Source organism: Lissotriton helveticus, chromosome 10 (genome assembly GCF_964261635.1).
Source record: "Lissotriton helveticus chromosome 10, aLisHel1.1, whole genome shotgun sequence".
NCBI lineage: Eukaryota > Metazoa > Chordata > Amphibia > Caudata > Salamandridae > Lissotriton > Lissotriton helveticus.
Genome location: NC_136071.1, coordinates 668042774 through 668063702, shown reverse-complemented (window position 1 = coordinate 668063702; position 20929 = coordinate 668042774). Strand labels below are relative to the sequence as shown.

The window sequence follows — 20929 nt, the reverse complement described above, 5'->3', positions numbered from 1 at the left end:
ACCATTGGGGTTGGGCGAAGAGGTTTCCTCTAATTAGGAATGATCATAAAATATCAAAGCTCTAGAAAAATTAAAATGCCATGCTTGAGCTGGCTACGGTGGCCTAAACGGCATCACAGAAACCTCTTGATCTGAGAGCTCACTCACAAAATTCTCAAAAAGGATAGAAGGTGTACCCCTTCCTTGCACTGTAGATCTGTATGAAGGCATTGGATGTTACAAACTTTAATTTTGGCTGCCAACTGAAAAACTCTGACAATTAATGTGTTGCTGTGAGAACCAAACCAGCCCTTCCCTTTTAGATCCCCCTTCAGCGGGCCATGGGGTAAACCAGGGCTACTGTGCCCAGATGTGGGAGTTGTCTTTTTACCTATGCTCTCTTCAAGCTCTCTTCTCTTCCTCATGGGGCACACTGATCTTGGCAAGCAGGCAGGTAATGGTGCTCCATGCTCCAGGGGCAGGTGGTCTTGAATTTCCTAGGGTGATATCTCCTCACCCAGCTGGGAATACTGGCAGACCTTCGCTCCTAGTCCCCTAGGGTTTCTCTTCATCAACATATAGCCTAACTGACTACTTGACAGTAATACATTCTGGGAGCTTCAAGTTACATTTCATAGTTAAATACCAGAAACCAAATGAGATTTAGGGTCAGAGTCTTTGAAGTTTATGTTGCGGGTCTGCTTCTTTTTGAAGTGCCCACCCCTCTGCCCTGTCTTCCCCAGAAAGCTGTCCGTCGCAGCTGAAGCCGCTCCAATTTTGATAGCCCCACAATACCTGCCATGGGAGCGACCAGAGATTCACACCAAGATGTCTGCCCCAGTTATATGTTAATCAAAAGGTTAGCCCAGGGGCGTAACAAAAGCCCTAGTAGCCCCTGCGGAGCTGGGGGGGAGGCACTGACCTCATGGGGGCCCCTTCTGGCACTGGCAGGCCCCTGGTCTGAGAGCTCCAGACTGGCATGTACTTTGCAGGGGGTCCCCCTCCAGTTTCGTTAAGCCACTGCCACGGCCCCAGCCGTAATCTTTATGCTGGTCTTATCAATCGGCCCCATCTACTTACTAAGATGTTCCCAGGCCCCTTCCCAGTGACCTCACCCTGAATCAAAGGGCACTCTTTCCTAAAGAGACAGGTTCTTCCTTATGCTCCTCCAGTCAGCCCTGTGTATCTCAAAATGGAACCCATAGTCTTGCATGTATCATACTGTTCATCGGTGCACATTGCGCACACATACAAAACACAAACTGCACAGCACTACACAGTAACTGAATGTGGGCCAAGGATGAGTTAAGCGCACTGCAGCGGAACTATACATGATTCAGCTTGTAGGCCTCAATCCAGTGACACAGGTGTAAAGGCTTGTTCATTTCTACTGATCACTACATGGTTTGCTGCAACCACTGCACTTGTGCTCCTCAACTCCGGAAAAAGGCAGTAGCCTTTCACCACTATGAGGGGTGCGCTATGGGTACCCCTGCTGGTCCAGGAAGACTGCAATCCGTGAGATGGGCTTTTGGACCTGGCCCTCTCTGCCTGGTCACCCCCAAACATTTTACCTTTATCCTCCACTTTTTTGCTGAGTTAGTTTTTGCTGGCCGTAGGACTCTGCACTGGTTAGCAGCGATAAAGTGCACAAAGTACTTTTACTCTCTCTTAAAGCATGGTAGAAATGCCAAAGGAGTGTAAGCCAAATTGAGTTTACTATTAAGTCCCTATTAGATTGGTACTACATGTACCCATGACCTGTATATTAAATGCTACTAATGAGCCTGCAAAACTAATTGTGTCACCCTCTTAATTAGCCCTTTAAACAGGTCTCAGGCCTGCCATTGCAGCCTATTTGGGCAGTTGTAAACTGCCAGTTCGACCTGGCAAAGTAAACCTTTTGCTAGGCACCAACCTTACTTTTAATACATATGTCACTCCAAGGGTAGGTCCTTGACAGCCCAAAGACCAGGGTGCAATGTTTTAAAAAAATTTGGACATGTATTCTGGAGGTTTACATGTCCTGGTAGGGAAAAACTATTACATTTGTTTTTTTACAATGGCAAAGTCTGCCTCTCCCATAGGTGAACATTGGAGTTACCCCATTACATTTTAAAAGTGTAATTTCCAAATGAGAATAGGTTTCTAGTTTGTTTGGTGTTCACAGAATCCTAATTAAAAATCCTAACTTATAATGAAGTTGTATTTTAAATTACATATTTGAAAATTGCCCTTTTAGAAAGCTGTCATTTTCCTTCCTTAGCCATTTAGTGCCTGTAGCCTGTGTAGGGACATGACTGGGTTTAGTTGACAGTTGGGCTCTTCAGTACACTTCCAGACCTGTGGATACTCTGCCAGTAAGGACTGCTGAGCTACTGAAGGACTGCCACTCTGCCAGACTGTTGCCCTGCTGGATTCCTGCCTTTCTGTTCTGCTGACTTGATGCCTGCTGCCTCTTGCCTGGGTGAGAAGGACTAGAGCTGCATCTCTTCACTACAGAACCCTAAATTGCCTCCAAGAGCTATTTGGCTGCCCTCCTGACTGAGCCTCAGAGAAAAAAGGCTGCAACAGCCTTGCTCCTGCGCCTGGACTCTGCCATCTGTGAGTCTACACTGCCAAGTGGTGCCACTCCAGTCCTGGACGCCTGGAATTAAACTTAAAGTGCTCTGCCAGCCTATGTGAATCCAGCAGAACTGACATATTCCCTCTGCTGCGCAGCACAGCCCAAAGAAGAACAAATGCCTTGCTGCATGGATTGGAACTGCCGCAAGGACCCTCCTTGCAGCCCACCGCCACATCGGAAGCTTCTTCAGTGCAGGTCCTTTCATCTCTCATCGATGGAAGCCCTGATGACGACAATGCCTGATTCTGCATCACAATTGAATATAGTGGGAAACCCAATCTACCCTTGATTCTGCATCACAGCTTCCCAGAACTGGTGCATCTCCCGCCTGCGCAATGCATCCTAGATTCCAGACTTCACAACACAAGCCCTCGTCAACGGGACCTTCGACATACAGGACCTTGCACCAAAGCTTTGCCACATCTCCGAGCCGAAGCATCTTTGACGTGGGTCCTCACAATGCTTTGCAAACCAGGTTTTAAGGTACTTTGTTCAGCTGGGTCCCTGTATCCTGCCCATGCTCCATCGTGGTTGACCTGACCTTGAGACTTTGCCCCAGGTCGGCACAACCAGATATCTACAGTCGGCGTTTAACGCTTTTTGGCACCATTTTTACTAAACTCTTTAAAATGTAAAGTTTCCAGTTCTACTGATTGGATTTTTGTTGTTTTGGTCTTGTTTTATTTATTATAAATTACTCCATTGTTCTAAACCTGTTGTGACATCCTTTTATGGTGTGCTTTCTCTGTTACTATTTGAAGTGTTGCACAAATACTTGACAATTTGGCTCTTAGTTAAGCTTGGTTGCTTTCTGCCAAGCTACCCGAGGGCTGCGCCACAGGTTTATTTAGGGTTTGCTTGTGACTTCACCCTGAGAAGAATTGTGATTGCTGCTTGTGAAGGGTCCTCCTCCCCCCACCTTCTCATCCAGTAATCCAATTTCTTACACAGACCTGTATTCTAGCATTTGCGAATGATCTGTGTTCGCGCATGATCACAAACATCAGCCCTAGGGATTCAGACATCCTTGCAGCTGGGGAACCAAGGGCAGGGGTGCAAGTCCATCACCATGCAAGGGACTTTTCCGTCACAGCCCTCTCTGACACAAGGATTTCACTGGCCAAGGAGGTTGCTAAACTTCCCCCTCTCTGACCTTCCTCAAGTGACAATCATGTGTCTCCTGTTTCGCTTCTACCTGGACTTCTTCTAGGATTGAGGTCCTATGTTACACACAGCAATGCCAGAAGTCCATGGTGACATATGCCACTAAAAAGGAACGTGCCTTTTGTCTCTCGCTTTTGACTGATTGTCCATTTGTATCTTTAAACCACCTAGCTTATGGCCTTTGAAAGGGTGTCTGCATCCAGTTTGATGCAGAGGCCTACAGTCCTGGCACTGACAATCCAGGGCCCATTTGGTCCAGCCACCACTGCCACTAGGTCCTAGCCTCCTAGCAAGGTGCCATTTTTTTAATGTAAGAGATGGTCCTTCTTGAATCGACACTGCCAGCAGCTTGATCAGTCATGCGATCTCCCGCAGGACTATCTTGGTGCGCTGAAAAGTACTTACTCCAATTTGGACCTCTTGGTGTTGTATACTTTGTGATTTGGAATGACATTTTCTGTGTCCAGTGAATCCCAGGAATTCCACTGTGTCCCACGGGATAATGTCCGATCACTGCCATGAAAACCAGTCCTTGCACCTTGAGCCTGTCATGTGACATGAAAATCATGTTATCCAGGTAGATGATCATGCAGATTCTTGTTAGCAACCTCTCCACTACCTGCTTAGTACTTTGGTGAAGTACCATTATGTAAAAAAAAAAGTCCATATAACAAACAAAACTCTCAGACTCTCTTTGTCCGGAAATGCTACAGGATTTTTTTGTAAAGAGAGAAAAATCCTGAGACCATCAGGTGCACTTTACTATTTTTTGTACTGAGTATCATGCGGTCTAAGAGGGTGGGATAAGGTGTCACCTGAGCAGTCTACCCTTCCTTTGCATGTGGAGTTGGACATTATCCTCTCCCCTTCTGAATGTCCAAGATGGGCTTCAAAACCCACACATCTGGAAAGAATCTCAGTTTCCTTGCTAACATTAAATAGAAGGTTGGGCAGCTAGTATACACCCATACCCTCCACATTGACCTGGACATGTCCCTCGTACTGCCCCTGGTCAAGAAGAACTCATCGCTATGCTTTTTGTATATCCCGTGTGTAATACCATCTCTTCCTAAGTGGGTTCCTTTGAAAACTTAGGACACTTTTCTGCACTGCCATTTAGTCTGTTCCAGAGGTATGGCAAATTCCCCAGGTAGAGGCTTGTGTTGTATATTTGTGCCTATCCGAATGGTACGATTATTTCCCAGAGCAGGGGGGAAAACTCCTAAACTGCCCACCTCAGACTCAAGACCCCTCTTGATCCTGTTTTGGACTATGATGAATGACTGCACTACAAGATCCATTGCTAAATGTTGGGTGCCCTGCCCCTTCTCCTCAGGGCAGCCAACAGTCCATTTACTGTGGAGTGACAGGCTCTCATTTACACTGCAGATCGGGTGTCTGCTTCCATCCTTTTTCTCTTCACTCCTGACTAGCACAGCTCTCCCACTCTGGAGAACAGCTGGAGTTCACCTGCGCCTACTTTACTCCCTGTACAAGTTATGAACTACATTATTGATGTGGGATTTGGCAGATGAACAAAATACAGAGACAAGAAGGATGGTAACAGTTGTTGGATAAAAAAAGGAAACACCCTCCTTGGCTTTCACATGTTAGAACTCCCGGAGCCATCGACTCCGCATGTGACGTCGCCGACGCCGCAACCGACACTACAACCAAAGATGCGCTTGAGGAGAGAAGAGCAAAGGTTGTTAGAGGAGGAGCAGTACCAGGCTGAAGAGATGGAGGAAAGTGAAGTCTATAATACAGAGGATATGTTTGAGGGTTTGTTTGAGGCAAATGGACTTGATACTTCCCCGGAGTGAGACTTGGCTTCACAGAAGGCTTCCCCCTCAAAAGAAGTTGCACCTTATCATACTGTGATCAGGAAGGCTGCAGAGCTCTTGGATTTGCAGCTCCCCATGGCTGAGTATAAGCCTAATTTGCTCAGAGAGGTGCCTCATTCTCAGTCCTCTGTGGTTGAACCACTCTTGCCGTTCAACAATGCCTTGACTGAGCCAATCCTTGATGTGTGGCGCAACATCTCTTTCTGCTCCTGCAGTTTCAAGGTCGGTGTCCAGAGATATAGGCCTTCTCCAGGTGATCTGGTGTTACTTTTATCACATCCCTGTCCTGAGAGTTTGGTTGTGCAGGCTTCTTGTTCCAAGCAGTCCCCGGTTGCTTTTCCACAGGCTCCTGCTGACAGGGATTCCAAGAAGTTGGAACAATCTGCAAAAATGGTCTTCTCATCGGCTAGTATGACTCTGAAGTCTACCAATGCTACCTGTCTGTTGGGTAGATACATTCATGCCCTTATGGACTCTGCCAAACAACTTCTTCCTAAATTATCTGAGGAAGATAGGGGAAATTTAAGTGAGGTGCTGGCAGACACACAGGCTGCGGCTCGCCATGTCATCCAGTCTGGCCTAGACACAGCGGATTTGGTTGTCAGGGTGATGGGTTCAACCATTGCAGCAAGAAGACATGCGTGGTTGAGGTCTTCTGGGTTCTCTCCCCATGTACTGGCTGTCCTTCTCGATCTACCCGTTGATGGGTCTAGACTGTCTGGAGAGAAAGCTGATTCTGCTCTGCAAAGATTTAAGGACAGTAAGGCCACAGTTAAATCTTTGGGTCTGCAGACTCCGGCGAAGGGTTATGGCTATAGAAGATACCGTGGCTTCGGGAAGTCTTCCTTTAGAAGTTTCAGACAGCCACAGCAGCAGCAACCGCAACAAAACACCTTGTACAAGTCCTATAGGGGTAAAGGCAGAGGTCGCCTTCGTTGAGCCGGGCGTCCGCCTTCTTCCTCCTCCTCTACCTCCCCAACCCAACCTGGTAATGCAGGAAAGCAGCCCTAGATCCGCCATCCTGGATCATGCAGGTCCTGTGGGAGGCTGGCTTACCCATTTTCTACAGGATTGGAAATGTATCACTTCAAACCTTTTGGGTTTTAGATTGTAGAAAATGGGTACGCCCTTCCCTTCAGGGAATTCCCTACTCCTTACCCTCCTTGCCAAGGGTTTTGAAGGAGGTTCTTGTCCTGTTACAAAAAGGTGCGATCAAGGTGGTCCCAGAGCAGGAAAGGTGCCAGGGATGCTACTCCCGGTATTTCCTGATTCCCAAGAAGGATGGCAGGTTGCGCCCCCATTCTGGACCTCAGAATATTAAATCTGTGTCTCAAGCAGGAGAGATTGAAGATGCTCACCCTAGCGCAGGTTCTTCAGGCCCTGCAACAAGAGAACTGGATGGTGTCCATCGACTTGCAGGATGCGTATTTTCTCATCCCAATCCTGAAGTCGCACAGGAAGTATCTCCGTTTTACGGTTGGTTCGCAACACTAACAGTTTGCGGTCCTTCCGTTTGGTCTTGCCACTGCACCTCGAGTCTTCACCAAGGGGATCGCAGTGGTGACTGCCTATCTTAGGAGGTCGGGGATTAAGGTTTTCCCCTAGCTGGACGACTGGCTACTAAAGGCAGAGTCGCCAGAGATGGTTTGTCATCTGTAGGTAACAACTAAGCTGTTGTCCAAATTGGGTTTTTCGATAGATATATGTGCCCAAGTCTCACCTGGTGCCCGCACAACGCAACTTGTTCATAAGGAAGTACTGGATACCACTGTGTGTCGAGCTTTACCTCCTCCGCAAAGGATTCTCGACATTCAGGAATTGATGCCCTTGTTTCACAATGGAGCCGTTGTTCCAGTTCTGAAGGTCCTTTGCCTGCTCGGTCTGTTAGCTTCCTGCACTCTGTAGGTCAACCCTGCACGCTGGCACATGAGGGCACTCCAGTGGTGCCTCCGCAGACAGTGGTATCAGCACAACGGAGATCTCAGGGAGTCAGTCAGGATCTCCAGAGAAGCTGCAGCGGATCTGTCTTGGTGGAGCGTGGAGGGCAATCTATCTCAAGGAAAGTCCTTTCATCTTCCTCCATCGGTGGCCACAGTGATAACAGATGCCTCTACCCTAGGGTAGGGTGCTCATCCGGGGGATCCGGAGATCAAGGGTCTTTGGTCTCCAGAGGAAAGATTGCTTCATAGCAATCTTCTGGAATTGCGGGCGATACTTTTGGCGCTAAAGGCCTTTCTCCCTTCCCTCCGCGGTCAGTTGGTTCAAGTCCTGACGGACAACACTGCCGCGATTTGGTATGTCAACCAGCAGGGGGGAGTAGTGTCGTACAATCTCTGCAGAGAGGTGTTGTGGCTTTGGACCATCGGATTTGTTTGATGACAAATCATCTGGACGGGGTGCTGAACGTATGTGCGGAGTCTGTCGGCAGTTCTCTGCCGACCACGAGTGGAAGCTTCATCCGGAGGTATAGAACATAAACAGAGCACAGCACAAATAAGTAGACAGCTGACTTCCCATAATCAGCAAAGATATTTAATGCAAAAAATTCTGTAGGTGATTAGTTCAGCAAGCGATCTTCATCACAATCGTTTAGTTGTTACAACATTACCTAATCCACATGCAAACATAACGGAGGTGCTGGCTGTTTAAGTTATCCACTGCCACCATCTATTTATTTGCTTCATCCGGAGGTAGTTCGACACATCTTCCGGACGTGGGGAATTCCTCGGATGGACCTGTTTGACACTCTCAAGAATGCGCACTGCCCGTCATTCTGCAGTCTCCATTTTCTGAGGCAGGGAGCGTTGGGGGGGGGGGGGGGGGGGGTTGGGGTGGGGACTCGTTTCAGTTGAGTTGGAGCTCACAACTCCTTTACTCGTTTCCTCCCATACTATTGATTCGCCAAGACCGTGCCCAAGTTATATTGATCGCCCCGGATTGGCCAAGAAGGGTGTGGTTTAAAGTCAAAGGAAGATCCCTGGACAGGTTAATCCTATAACACTCGCTAGCGGTATATAATTACAATAGAAATAATATTGGGATCACTGATCACAGACTAGTTTGTAACGTTCACAATTTTTTATTATAAAAAAACATATATATTGAATAAAATTTCAGTATGAAGTAAATTATACTGAAAACATAAAATGTACAGAACAAATTTTATATACATCAGCACACCACAATATGCAATAAAATTAAAAGCAGTTGGACATAATTATATTAAATTATACAACACAGTCATTTCAAAAATACACATTTTCTACATAGACAGTACACTTTTCATCTTTAAGAAAAGAAGATGAAAAAAAAAAGAGAGAAAGGAGAAAACCCCACATACAGAGAGAATACCTAATGTTTCAACAGATAATTCAATTCGACCGCCTTCAAAGAGATATGTGAAGATTTCTGGTATTACAATATGCAAAATATCCAGAATCCCAGAGGCTTGAATTTCATACAAGAGAAAAAGCGTCGACGCGTTTCGGTGTATCGAACCATTAATGTGGTTACACCTTCATCAGGACAATTTCATTTGGGGTCATCTCATTCAGTCAGCAGATATCCTTGCTCAGAATGAGGATGCTTATTCTATGTGGCAGTGTAGGTCAGTTTTTTCACACCGCCTCAAGAAGGATTGGAAAAGTTCAGCCCGGTCCAATCGTTTAGAAAAAGGTTGTATGGAGTATTGCTTCCTTCACTCCTATACTCGAGATCTTTATTCTCTGTTGATAGATTATATTCTTCATATGGGTAGACGCAGGAACCCTTTTAATATTTGAGGTGTCCCTTTCCCCGTGGTTCGCTTTATATTTCTGACACGTGTCTTGCTTCGTGACAAGGATTTATGGGTATTCACGTATGTCTTTTAGTTCTTCATGTAGCGCTCGCCACGGGTACATCCCTTCACGTACTTTCCGTTTGATACAAACTAGTCTGTGATCAGTGATCCCAATATTATTTCTATTGTAATTATATACCGCTAGCGAGTGTTATAGGATTAACCTGTCCAGGGATCTTCCTTTGACTTTAAATTGTCCTTAGTACCCTGTTCCCTGGAACCTGTGGGGTCTTCTCTCAATTTATTGACAAGAAGGGTGTGGTACACAGACCCCCTTCGCCTTTTGTTGCACCCTCCGCTCCGTCTCCCTCTCAGGGTAGACCTCCTCTCAGTCGGAGGGGCAGGTTCTACACCCCCACCTCCAGGGCATTCACCTTCATGCCTGGAGATTGAATGGGGCAACCTGAATTCTTTCGCTCTCCCGCCTGACGTGGTGGATGTTATATTATCGGCCAGGCGACACACCACCAAGCCTGTCTACTCCTACAGGTGGTCTTACTTTGTTAAATGGTCTGGAGAGAAATCTATTGATCCCTTTAAAAGCTCATCTTTCTGATGTTCTTTGTTTTTCGTTGCATTTGGCCCAGCAGGGTTGTGCTGTGGCTACTGTTAAAGGATATTTGTAAGCTTTATCGCCATTTCTTTGTTTGCCTGATCAGCCGTGTCTTTTTAAATCTTCAATTGTTTTAAGATTTATTAAGGCGCTTACTAACATGTTTCCGCCCACTCCCTTCATTATGCCTCAGTGGGATTTAAATTTAGTTTTAACTTTTTTAATGGGCTCCCCTTTTGAACCTATGAATAGTTGGCTTTTGAGACTGCTGTCATTCAAAACTGTCTTCCTTATGGCAATCACCTCGGCCAGGAGGATGAGTGAGTTTTAGGCTTTGAGTTCAAAGCCTTGTTTCTGACCATACATGCTGAAAGGATGGTCCCCCGGACCAGGGCTGCTTTTCTGCCTAAGGTGGTAACTCCCTTTCATCTAGGGCAGTCCATTACCCTCCCTACTTTCTATCCTCCCCCTCACCCTTCCAAGGAGGAGGCGGAGAGGCTTCACCGCATAGATCCTAAGAGGGCGATTAGTGTCTAACTGGATAGAACCAAGGACTTGCGACAGGATGATCAGCTCTTTGTGGGCTACGTTGGACGCATGAAGGGCAAGGCGGTGCACAGGCGCACTTTATCCAGATGGATCATCTTGTGCATCAATATCTGCTGTGCTCTGGCTGGTAAGGAGCCTCCTGAAGGCATTAGAGCTCACTCCACCAGGGCTAAATCTTCTACTTCTGCCTTGTCCAGGGGTGTTCCTGTGTTGGACATCTGTAAGGCTGCAACTTGGGCCTCCCTCCACACTTTCGCGAAGCATTACTGCTTGGATTCCGAGGTGAGGAGGGACTGCATTTTTGCACGGTCTGTTTTGCAGGACTTTTTGGTATAGAAGGGTGGACACCCTCCTCCGGGAGTGGGACTGCTGTGGTATTCTATTCATAAGGTGAGGAATCCACAGGCAGATGTATCCATCAGAAGAACAAGTTACTCACCTTTGGCAATGCTTTTTCTGGTGGATACAGTATTTGCCTGTGGATTCCTCACTGACCCACCCACCTCCCTGTTGTCCACCCTTTTATACCTTTAAAGAGGTATTGTTGGTTAATATGGTTGTTTCATATTGTCATTTTGTATTGCCACTATTTGCCTTTGTGTAGGCTTATAGGAAGTGTTTGCTTTCCTATTTGACTTCACACTGTGTATTTGTGTGAATACTGTGTACTATGTATACATTGTCTCTTTGGTCGGTTCACCCGTTTGCCTCGGAGGCACAGAAAAAATGGGTGGAACTGACGTCATCACGCCGACGTGGTCTTCTTATGGCTCCAGTGACGTCATGCGGAGCCAATGCATTGTGATGACCGCATCGGCGTGGGGAGCTAGGAAAAAAGTTTCTGCGGAATGCTGGCGCAGGGGATATTCATAAGGTGAGGAACCCACAGGCAAATACTGTATCCACCAGAAAAAGCGTTACCGAAGGAAAGTAAATTGTTCTTCTGTTGACAGGAGCAGTGCTGACTCAGTGGAGTAAGTTGCTAGAACATCCGATTGCGTAGGGTGCAATAATCTGTGTTGGTTGATGTAGCCGTCAATTGAGTATTGACCACTTTTTTGGCTATTTTCGCAAAATATGGCAGGAGTGAGACCGGTCAAAGGTTCTCCAGCTGACTTGCACTCACATTCTGCTTTTTTTTTTATTCGGGAGAACAATCGCTTCTTTTCACCTTTTTGGGACCACTCCGGACTCAAAGGAGAGTTCAAGGAGGGTCCTTGTATAGGTTACTAGGAGATCTCCAGGCTGTCTCTCAGAACTTTAGGAGTAGTGGGGTCCCTAGGTGAACCAGATTTAATGCTTAAGGCTATGCCATTGAGGTCGTCGCAGGAGGGGAGATCAAATCTGGAGAGGCAGTCTGTCTCCTCCACGTTGGTCCTCCCCTCCCTATCGGAGCTCCCATTATGTGCCTAATCCGGGAAGGTAGTATAAATCCTTGCTACCTTCTCTGCAAAGAAGTCCGCCACCAATATGCAAGAATCCAGAGCTGCTGTTGGAAGCCCTAGTTCTGGCTAGTGACGAAATGTCTTTGAAAATTATGAAAAGTTCTCTAGAAGAGTTCTCAGCTTGCTCTATCCTATCATTGTAGTAGGCGGCACAAGTTTTTCTTATGAGGGAGTGATAGAGTTTTAGGCTGGTTTTGTATTCGGCTTTCCCATGATCTGGAAAGTCTTTCCCCCATACTCGTTCTAACCGCTTGCAGGAAGTCTTTGTTCTCCTGAGTACTTCATTAAACCATGCGGACGATTTTAACTGTCTCCCCGGCGCACTAAAGGACCATGGGGCTATTCTGTCTAGTGCCTCCATTACTCGTTCATCTAGTGAGCTACAGGCAGACTCCATGTCATTGCCTCCCAGTGGCCTGCCCTGCTGGAGGGCGTGATTGAAATTTGCTGCTGAGAACCTAGCCCACTTCCTATACAGCGTCTCTGCACCGGTCGTCTTTGGCATAGGAGTTTTAGGTACCAGGGCACTAAAAGGGACCAGCTAATGATCGGCCCAAGGAATTGCAATAGGGCGTTCAATTACTAGATCCCTCCCCAGTTGGGAAAGATCGGGTCTAGTAGGTGGCCTTGTTGGTGGGTCGGGAGAGGAAATTGCTCATGTGCTCCAGTATTAGCCATCTCATCAAAGTGTAGGTTCATGTCCCCCAGCACAAGCACTTTATTAAACCGAAGTGCAGGTTGTATCAACCGTTCCATTAGGCTCGAAGCAAACTGGGTGGTGGGACCTGGTGGTCTGTAGATTAAAAAGTCTTATATAATATAGTTTGTGGCAGCCGTTATTGTAAAAAAGCCTGCTTCGCTAGCAGCGATGTTAACCAACTCTAAAGTGCATTGTACCGATTATCTTATGAATGATGGCTATCCCCCCCCTCTTATTTTTATGACGATCCAGTCTGGCAATCCCATAGTTCTGTGGGAGAGCCTCGAGGATCTCAGGTGCAGAATCCTCGTTCAACCAGGTTTCTGTAAGAAACGTAACATCTGGCTAATTGTCTACTAGATGGTCATGGATTTCAAATTTGTGCTTCTTGAGGGATCTACAGTTGACCAGAATTAGATTAAACTCCTGACCTATCCCGGTTTGTTTCGTGTTTGTCTCTATTGTATAAGGGCAGTAGCTACATTTCCGGGGCATAGTACCCATCGGCATACTGTGCCTACATTGCTCTAAGATGGGGGGCATAGTGTATGTAGTTGCTCTGAGGTGTACTTCTGGGCTACTACTAACTGGTAAGGGGTTCGGGCCCTAGGCCCCGCACGGCCGCGGACCGGTGCAGACGGGCTTGCCTTTGACGTGCCGCGGCGCGTCCGCTCAGGCATGCGCCTTAAGTAGGGGTCTAGCGTCTCCAAGCTAGACCGCTAACTGCAGCCCAGGCCGGGAACCGGAAATGCGTCACAGCCACTTCCCTGCCTTCTGCTCAATCGGCACTAACGGCCATGTCGTACCGGGGTGGGAAGAGTGCTCTACACCAGGAAGTTGCAAGGTGAGCTCAAACAGTTCAATTCTGTGCATCACAATCAATTAAAAACAGTTAAGAACAGTACAAAAGCTTTGGTTTTTTAAAAGCGCTAAAAAAAAAAAAGCTATCACGTTACCACCACAAATGGGTCTAAGTAGATACTGCCACTATCTGCCCTTACCGTTTTTTCTGTCAACATTGTCTATGGGACTTCTAAGGAAGGTAGTTGTACAGCCTCCGTTTGTCTTGGTGGCTGTCTTTTTGTTTGTCGATTTAAGGTGGATTCCAAATGCTTGCTCTGGTCCTGAAACAGAATCCACACTAATCGATACTACAGTTTGCTTAACAGGTTAAGTATTGTTTACGTACTGAATATATTTTCTTGATTCATCATACGTTTTTAATGCAGGGTTATCTGTCTGATGAATGTAGCACCAGATGTGCTGGAGTGGAGCCCTCTAATACATGTTCTGGTGTTTATTTCAGCAAGACCCTTATATAGTATCTATGGAGCATCACACTGATTGGGTAAATGACATCGTTCTGTGTTGTAATGGAAAAACATGTAAGTATTTTATTCCTTGCTGAATGTAGTAAATATGTTACTTTGTGCATGATCTGTACAGTTGAGAAAGGTTTCACTTCTTATTGCATCAATGCCAGTCAGTTTGTTCTAGGTCCGGCTACATTGTGCTTCATGGCTGCTTTAGCTTCTAATCATGGCATGTCTAGCACTTAGAAATTCAGCATGTTTGCTGTATTTTGTTTTATCGTCTTCTAGCTAAACCCAAGAACAATTTTAAATTCTAGTAACACAGTATGTATTTGGAAAAGACAGTCCAACCATGTTTTTAAAAATAGACTACGCTTAGATTAATACAGTTATTCTTCATTACATGTCATTGATTGATTGTTTCCAACCCACCCTCTTATTCAGACTGTTTAATTAGCTGCAGTATGGCATGGGTTCAAGGTACCTATTTGACAAGTAAGTCATGCTGACTTCATGTGAGGGACAAGGAAGTCATGTTGACTTCATGTGAGGGTGGTCTGGAATTGATTGATTGTGTTGTGACTTTGGCAGGTCCCTTACATCCTGGGTCATCACACCTGGATTGGTTTCAGATGTGTATAAAACGTTGTTTTGTCCGTAAGTAAAATCACGTCATTTCAAGCTGACCAATGCTATAGAGTTTGGTTCCAGAGTGAACTTCACCCCTCCTGCAACCAAGCTGCCTGCGGTGCTGATTGAGAGCCTTGAGCGATGTACCAAGCTTTTGCGGTAGGAACCACTTTTGGCACATGTATGTTAGGGCACTTGGCACTTTCAGCTGTAGCATTGGTTTGGAATCTTTGCCCCAGGCCTTCAAGCCGTTAGAGTTCCACTTATGCTCAAGTCAAGATGCTTTGACTGTTTGCCATGTGTGTTCTAGCACTGGAAGGTGAGCGGCAAGGTGCTTGCGCCGGTTCGCCTAGTGTGTTAGGTTGAGAGTATGAAGACCAACGTAAGCATTTGAACGAGTGTAGCAGTGGTGAAGATTTACCCTTCACTGTGGTCGGATGATTGTCCACCACTTTCTTAATCCCACATGGCTCATGCGATGTGCCCCCATGCTGTCCATAGCTGTCCCACCAGAGAAATCAGTTGACTGCATCTACATCCAAAATATCTTCAGACAAAAGTTAATTTTATAGTTTCACTATTAAAGTTTTGTTTTGTATATCTTGACACTCCGTGGCTTTCTGTTTTGACTTGATAGTTGCATTTTTTGTACTGCCTGTTAAACCTTATCCCAAAACTCATTTTCATTTTATGTTTCTTTTCTGTTTGTCAAAGGCTGGGGTGGAATTGAGTGATGTGTAGTCTTTGTGTAGTGGAATTGTAGTATGGTGAATAGCTAGCGATGAGCGCTGTACAGACTAGATAGAAAGGAAGATAATGAGGGATAGGTAGCTTGTGCACGAAGTGGTAAACTGTCTCTATATAGAGGAGGAGAAAGAGTGAGAAAAATACGGGGAGAGCAGGCCACCAATGCATTTGAGGGAGCAGCTGTGTATGCAGAAAACAGCCTACAAGAGGAGGAGAGCATGGGCTTGAGGGACAGAAACCTTGAAAAGTCACAGTAAAGAAAATGTGCTCCAAGACATGAAGTCAACCATATGCGGGACTCTGGAAGAATGAGTGAGTATGAGAAGGAGATATGAGTGGGAGTGGTACTTAGAGGTATGGGGGCGAGAGTTGGACCAGTGCATCGCATGAGGCGGTACAGCAAGGTAGCATATGTGAGCAGGCAGTATAGAGAGGGAAGGGGGAGTGTGAGGGAGGGATGAGAGGGGGCAGTGGGGTTGCGAGATGTGAGGGAATAGTGGTAGTGTGAGGGGGAAGATGAGGGGCAGTGGTTGTGTGGGGGAGAGATGACAGGCTTGTGGAAGTGCGAGGGATAGATAGTTTGTATTGTAATTTGTGACATTGTGTGGCATGGAATTGTGTGGTGGGGAGTTGTGTAGTGGAAATATGTGGCATGGTGTGCTGTGAAATGATGTGGATAGTAATTAAATGGTATTGAGTGTACTGAAATGATGTGGAGTTTGATTTTGTGTTATGGAGTTTATTATGTGGAATGGTATTGGTGTTGTGGAGTTGCAGTATGTGGTGTGCTGTTTAATGTTGTGGCATGATGTAGAAATATGTAGTGTGGTTTGGAGGTATGTGGTGTGTTGCATTGTACCTTGCAGGTCACAACAGAGGGGGCAAAAATCCAGTAACATTGAGTTTGGAGAAATGTAAATCTACTTTGACCGTATACAGAGACAAGAGGAACATTAGAACATGTCTGCTGGGTAACCCTAACCAACGAGACAGGTCATTAAACTGCCCCAGGAGGCAGAAACAAAGGAAAGGTACAGCATTGCATCAAATGAAATGAGAAGCCAACACTTGGGGGGGGGGGGGGGGGGGGGGGGGAGTACAGGAAACCGTTTGGAAGTTGCAAAGACCAGTACTAGAGTGACCTATTTAAGGACTTCTAATATTTACAGTAGTTTTATTCAGCACAACTAGACCCAGTACTAGGAGCATCAGTGCGCTCAATGAGCATCTGAGTCATAGAGGGAGTAAAGAATAATAAAAGAATTGTAGTAGCAGTGGGTACTTTAACCGAGCAGACATGACATGCCCAAGATGCAACCCTCTAAATGCCGACCTGATACACATGCTCTGGAGCTGCGCTCTTATTCACACCTACTGGAGAGAGGTGGCAACTATGCTATACATCCCTACCAAGCATGAGAAACCTTTTATATGGCCAACATACCTTCTACACAAATTCCGTAGAACCCTCAAAACTAAGGTGAATTCTAGATTCCTAGATCTAGGTATAGTGGCAGCCAAGAGGTTGATTACTAAGAGGTGGGAATCACCGGACCCACCACATGTGCAAGCATGGCGCCACTCAGTGCTAGTATGGGCCAGGGCGGGAAGCATTGCTATTAGACGAGAGGAGACAATAGGCTTACGGCAAGTCCCCATTGCCACAAGCTGGGATGCAATGTTGGCGGAGCTGCAACGGAACACGGGTGACACAGGTAAAGACCTCACTGGGGAATAACACTGTAGATTTAAACATGTGCGCATACACTGCAGTTCCAGACTGACCATAACACTCTGACAGTAATTATGTAATTGATGTACACACAAATATAGACACATGTGCCTATAGGGAAAGAGCACATGGGCAGCGGGTACACATGAAACAAATAAGATTCACACTGGGAGGAGGGTGGGGCACTCCGGGTTAGTTTGGTTTGCAGTTTCCCTTCTTTGTTTTCCCCCTTCCAATTTTTTCGCAGGTAGTCGCACCAATATGCCACCCCTCAACCTGCTACTGGACATTACGTACTAGAAGCAATGTATGATTAATGTGGCATGGTCAACAACGATCTGTCTACATTCATGAGATATCACGTTGAACTATGTATAAATATTGTACATCACACTTGAATAACACCTGAGATATATGTTGAATCGGTTCTGTGAACTTACGACGTGTGAGATATAACAAATGTCTCCCCAATATATGGTGATGTAAAAATGAAAAACTGTTGATAAGAATGAAGAAAGCTTAATAAAAATATACATTAAAAAAATTAGGGAAGGGGCTTCAGAAGAGCACTGGCTTCCTTCCCAGTAAGCACCTCTTTAGAAGGTGACGGTGCTGGCTGGTTGGTAACTGTACACACAAACTCGTATGATGCCATAATACTTCACAAGTAAATGCAGTTACAAGTTAATTCCAGTAGAATGGGGAATAACTGAGGGTCCGTTTTTTACCGAGCAGAATTCTGCACAGTATTTTATTTTTCGTGGGGTTTAGGAAACTGTAACTGATGGCATGGGGGCGAGTCGGGTTCTGGCAGAACAAGATAAGAAATGAATGAATGAAAGAAAGCTGGTTGGTGGGTAAGTATTACATTCTCCCCTTGTGCTAATATGGAGTGGGTCAGGGTCCAGGGAACGGAGCAGGGCTGCATTGTATAAAAACACATAAACCGACACTAACAAGCAGTGAGGACACATGACAGTGACGGGGCGGCTGGGGGAGCTACATGAAAGCGGGCTCATGTAAAAAATAAGAAAGGGACCCAGCCCTTCCCCCTACCCCCGAGGCCTTTGAAGCCCCCGCCATACCTAGGAAGGGGGAGTATGAGGGGCTACAATGCCTCATGCTTCCCGGGAAAGTAGATTTAAAAGTAAAGGAACAGCGCAACTCTGGGTAGGTGGGGTAATAAAATAAAGCGCAGCGGCGGAAAATAAAGCGCAGCCACTTCTATGCCCCCCCCTCCTATACCACCCCCACCCCATCACTCCGCCCACACACTATCAATATAATCACACAAGTACCCACCACGGAAACTCCTACATCATCTCCTCTCCCTCCATCACACTCCCTTACTTCCTCTATACCCACGCCTAACACATACCCAACTCTCTACCCACCTCCGCCCCATACTCTTTCCCCGCCTCGATCAGTTCTTACACCAAACAGAGTCATATCCCCTCAACTTATACTTCGCTCTACCATCCCCACCTCTACCGTTCCTAACTCCACTCTGGACAAGATTATGTCCACCCCCTTCCAAATTAAAGACGAGCTACAAACCTTCAAAGAGCTATTTACAAATCAATTTAGACACCCTTCTCTACCCGGTACCCCCTTATCTCGCCACCCCTCCACCCCATCTACATGCTCACACATACACAACCCTCCTCTCTGGACCTCTATCCCTGCCCATAACTCTTCCACCCGACCTATCCGATGCATCAATACACTGATACGGTGTGGCATACGTGCCCTCCTACACTCCTACGATTCCGCCTCCATGGCCCACACAGCCACCACACACCTCCCCACACCTCCCCATCCCTACTATCCATTCCAACCCTCACAGGTCCCCTACTCAAAATAATAGAGGCACCATCTCTAACAATCTCACAAAAGTCACCCTCACTCTGGACCCCTCCGCCTCCATCATCACCCCACGGCTCAAATGCACACTACTTAACTGTAGATCTGTCCCCAGACACGAATCGGACATAGCCGACCTCATGTATCGCACTTGACCTAGACCTTATCATACTCACCGAAACCTGGTAAACAGAATCCTCCTCCCCCACATTGACATTTAAGTTCCCCCCTAACTATCACCTCATCAGTTTAGACAGGGCAGGCAAAACAGGAGGTGGAATAGCATGTATTCACAGGAGTAACCTCTCAGTAACTAGAGCCATCTCCCCTATATTTTCCTCTTGTGAACACATATGCCTCAACGTCAACAGTAAGGGCAATCCAGTATGCTCTCTACATATCATTTACCACCCACCAGGAGACAACCTCCCCTTCACTGAACACCTCATGGACATGATCACAACTAACTCGGGTCGACAAAATACACAAATATTCCTTGGTGATTTCAATCTTCACTGGAATGATCACAATGACTCTGTGGTTAACAGTCTCAAAAAATTCCTCAACACCTTAGACCTCACCCAAATCTGCAACAGCCCCACTCACGACAAAGGCTCTATCCTGGACCTCATCATTTCCAAAGGTGATGCTACCCAACTAGACTCAATCCAACCCTGTGACTGGTCTGACCACCACATTATCACATTCTTCATCAATGAATATGTGAAACTTTGTCCAGCCCAATCCACCAACCCCAAGACCTGGAAAAGAGACCTGAAGAAACTCAATCCCAACTCCTCACCATCTCCCAGCTACAACCTTCTCCTACCCCCCACCGGAAACATTGATGTTCAGGCGCTCACCGATCATTACCTCAAATCAATGTCCACGTTAGCCCACGAAGTTGCACCCCTTCAGTTAGAGAGTTTCCTCCAAAATCTCTAAACCATGGTACGGCGGTCTGCTTAACAATGATAGACGAGCTATGAGACTAGCTAAACGTAATTGGAGATCTACCCCGTTAGCTTTTCACCTCAATACACTAAAGAAAAAGAGAAATGCTTACTTCAGGAAAATCAAACGATCGAAAGCCGACTTCTTTAGCCTTCAACTTGACCAAGCAAAAAACTGACCAAAAAAACTCTTTGAACTAATCAAATCGCAATCCAAGGACGTACCACAGCGATTACTGAACACATTCAGCACCCTACCGTCCTGTGAAGAATTCTCTACCTTTTTCAATCTAAAAACAACCAACATCAAGAATGATCTCCTCATTGATCTAAACCTATACTCTAGCCCCCTCAGCAAAACACCCATTAAACTAAAAAACAATGCTTCCTGGTCATCCTTTGATACCTACACGGAAGATTCCATAGGCAAGATCCTTGGCACCTTGAAGCCCTCCAATCACCTCTCAGACCCTCTACCTGCAAACGCTGTAAAGGATCTTATCCCATGGCTTCTACCGCTCTGGACCAAAATCCTTAACAGCTCTCTCCAACAAAGATGCATCCCAGACTCCCTCAAAGTGGGACAAGTATCGCCCATACTCAAGAAACCCACAGCTGACCCTACTGACCTTAATAACTTTCGCCCTATCTCCAATATCCCTACCTTAGCCAAACTGTTAGAAAAATGTGTTCACCTCCAACTGACAAAACACATCGATTACTTTGACCTCCTCAACCGACACCCATCCGGATTCCGTACAGGCCACAGCACAGAATCAGTCATGACTCACATAATTGATGACGTGCTTCAAATTCTTGACCAAAACGGTACCTGCCTCCTCATCCTTCTCGACCTTTCTTCAGCATTCGACACGGTCAAACACAAGAACTTACTCGATCTTCTGAATACCAGAATGGGTCTTTCAGGGACAGTACTCAAATGGTTCACCTCCTTCCTCCATAATCTGACTCAGAAATTCAAAATCAACA

General features: G+C 46.2%; 1 protein-coding gene across 2 annotated transcripts in view; it reads left to right on the top strand.

Moving 5' to 3' along the window:
* Positions 1-20929, top strand: part of WDR48 (WD repeat domain 48) — a 469392-nt gene that overhangs the window by 94206 nt on the left and 354257 nt on the right. For both annotated transcript variants that reach the window (XM_078663202.1, XM_078663203.1), the window contains exon 3: positions 14008-14086. In XM_078663202.1, the coding sequence (XP_078519328.1) occupies positions 14008-14086 (79 nt within the window). The remainder of the gene's footprint in view (positions 1-14007; positions 14087-20929) is intronic.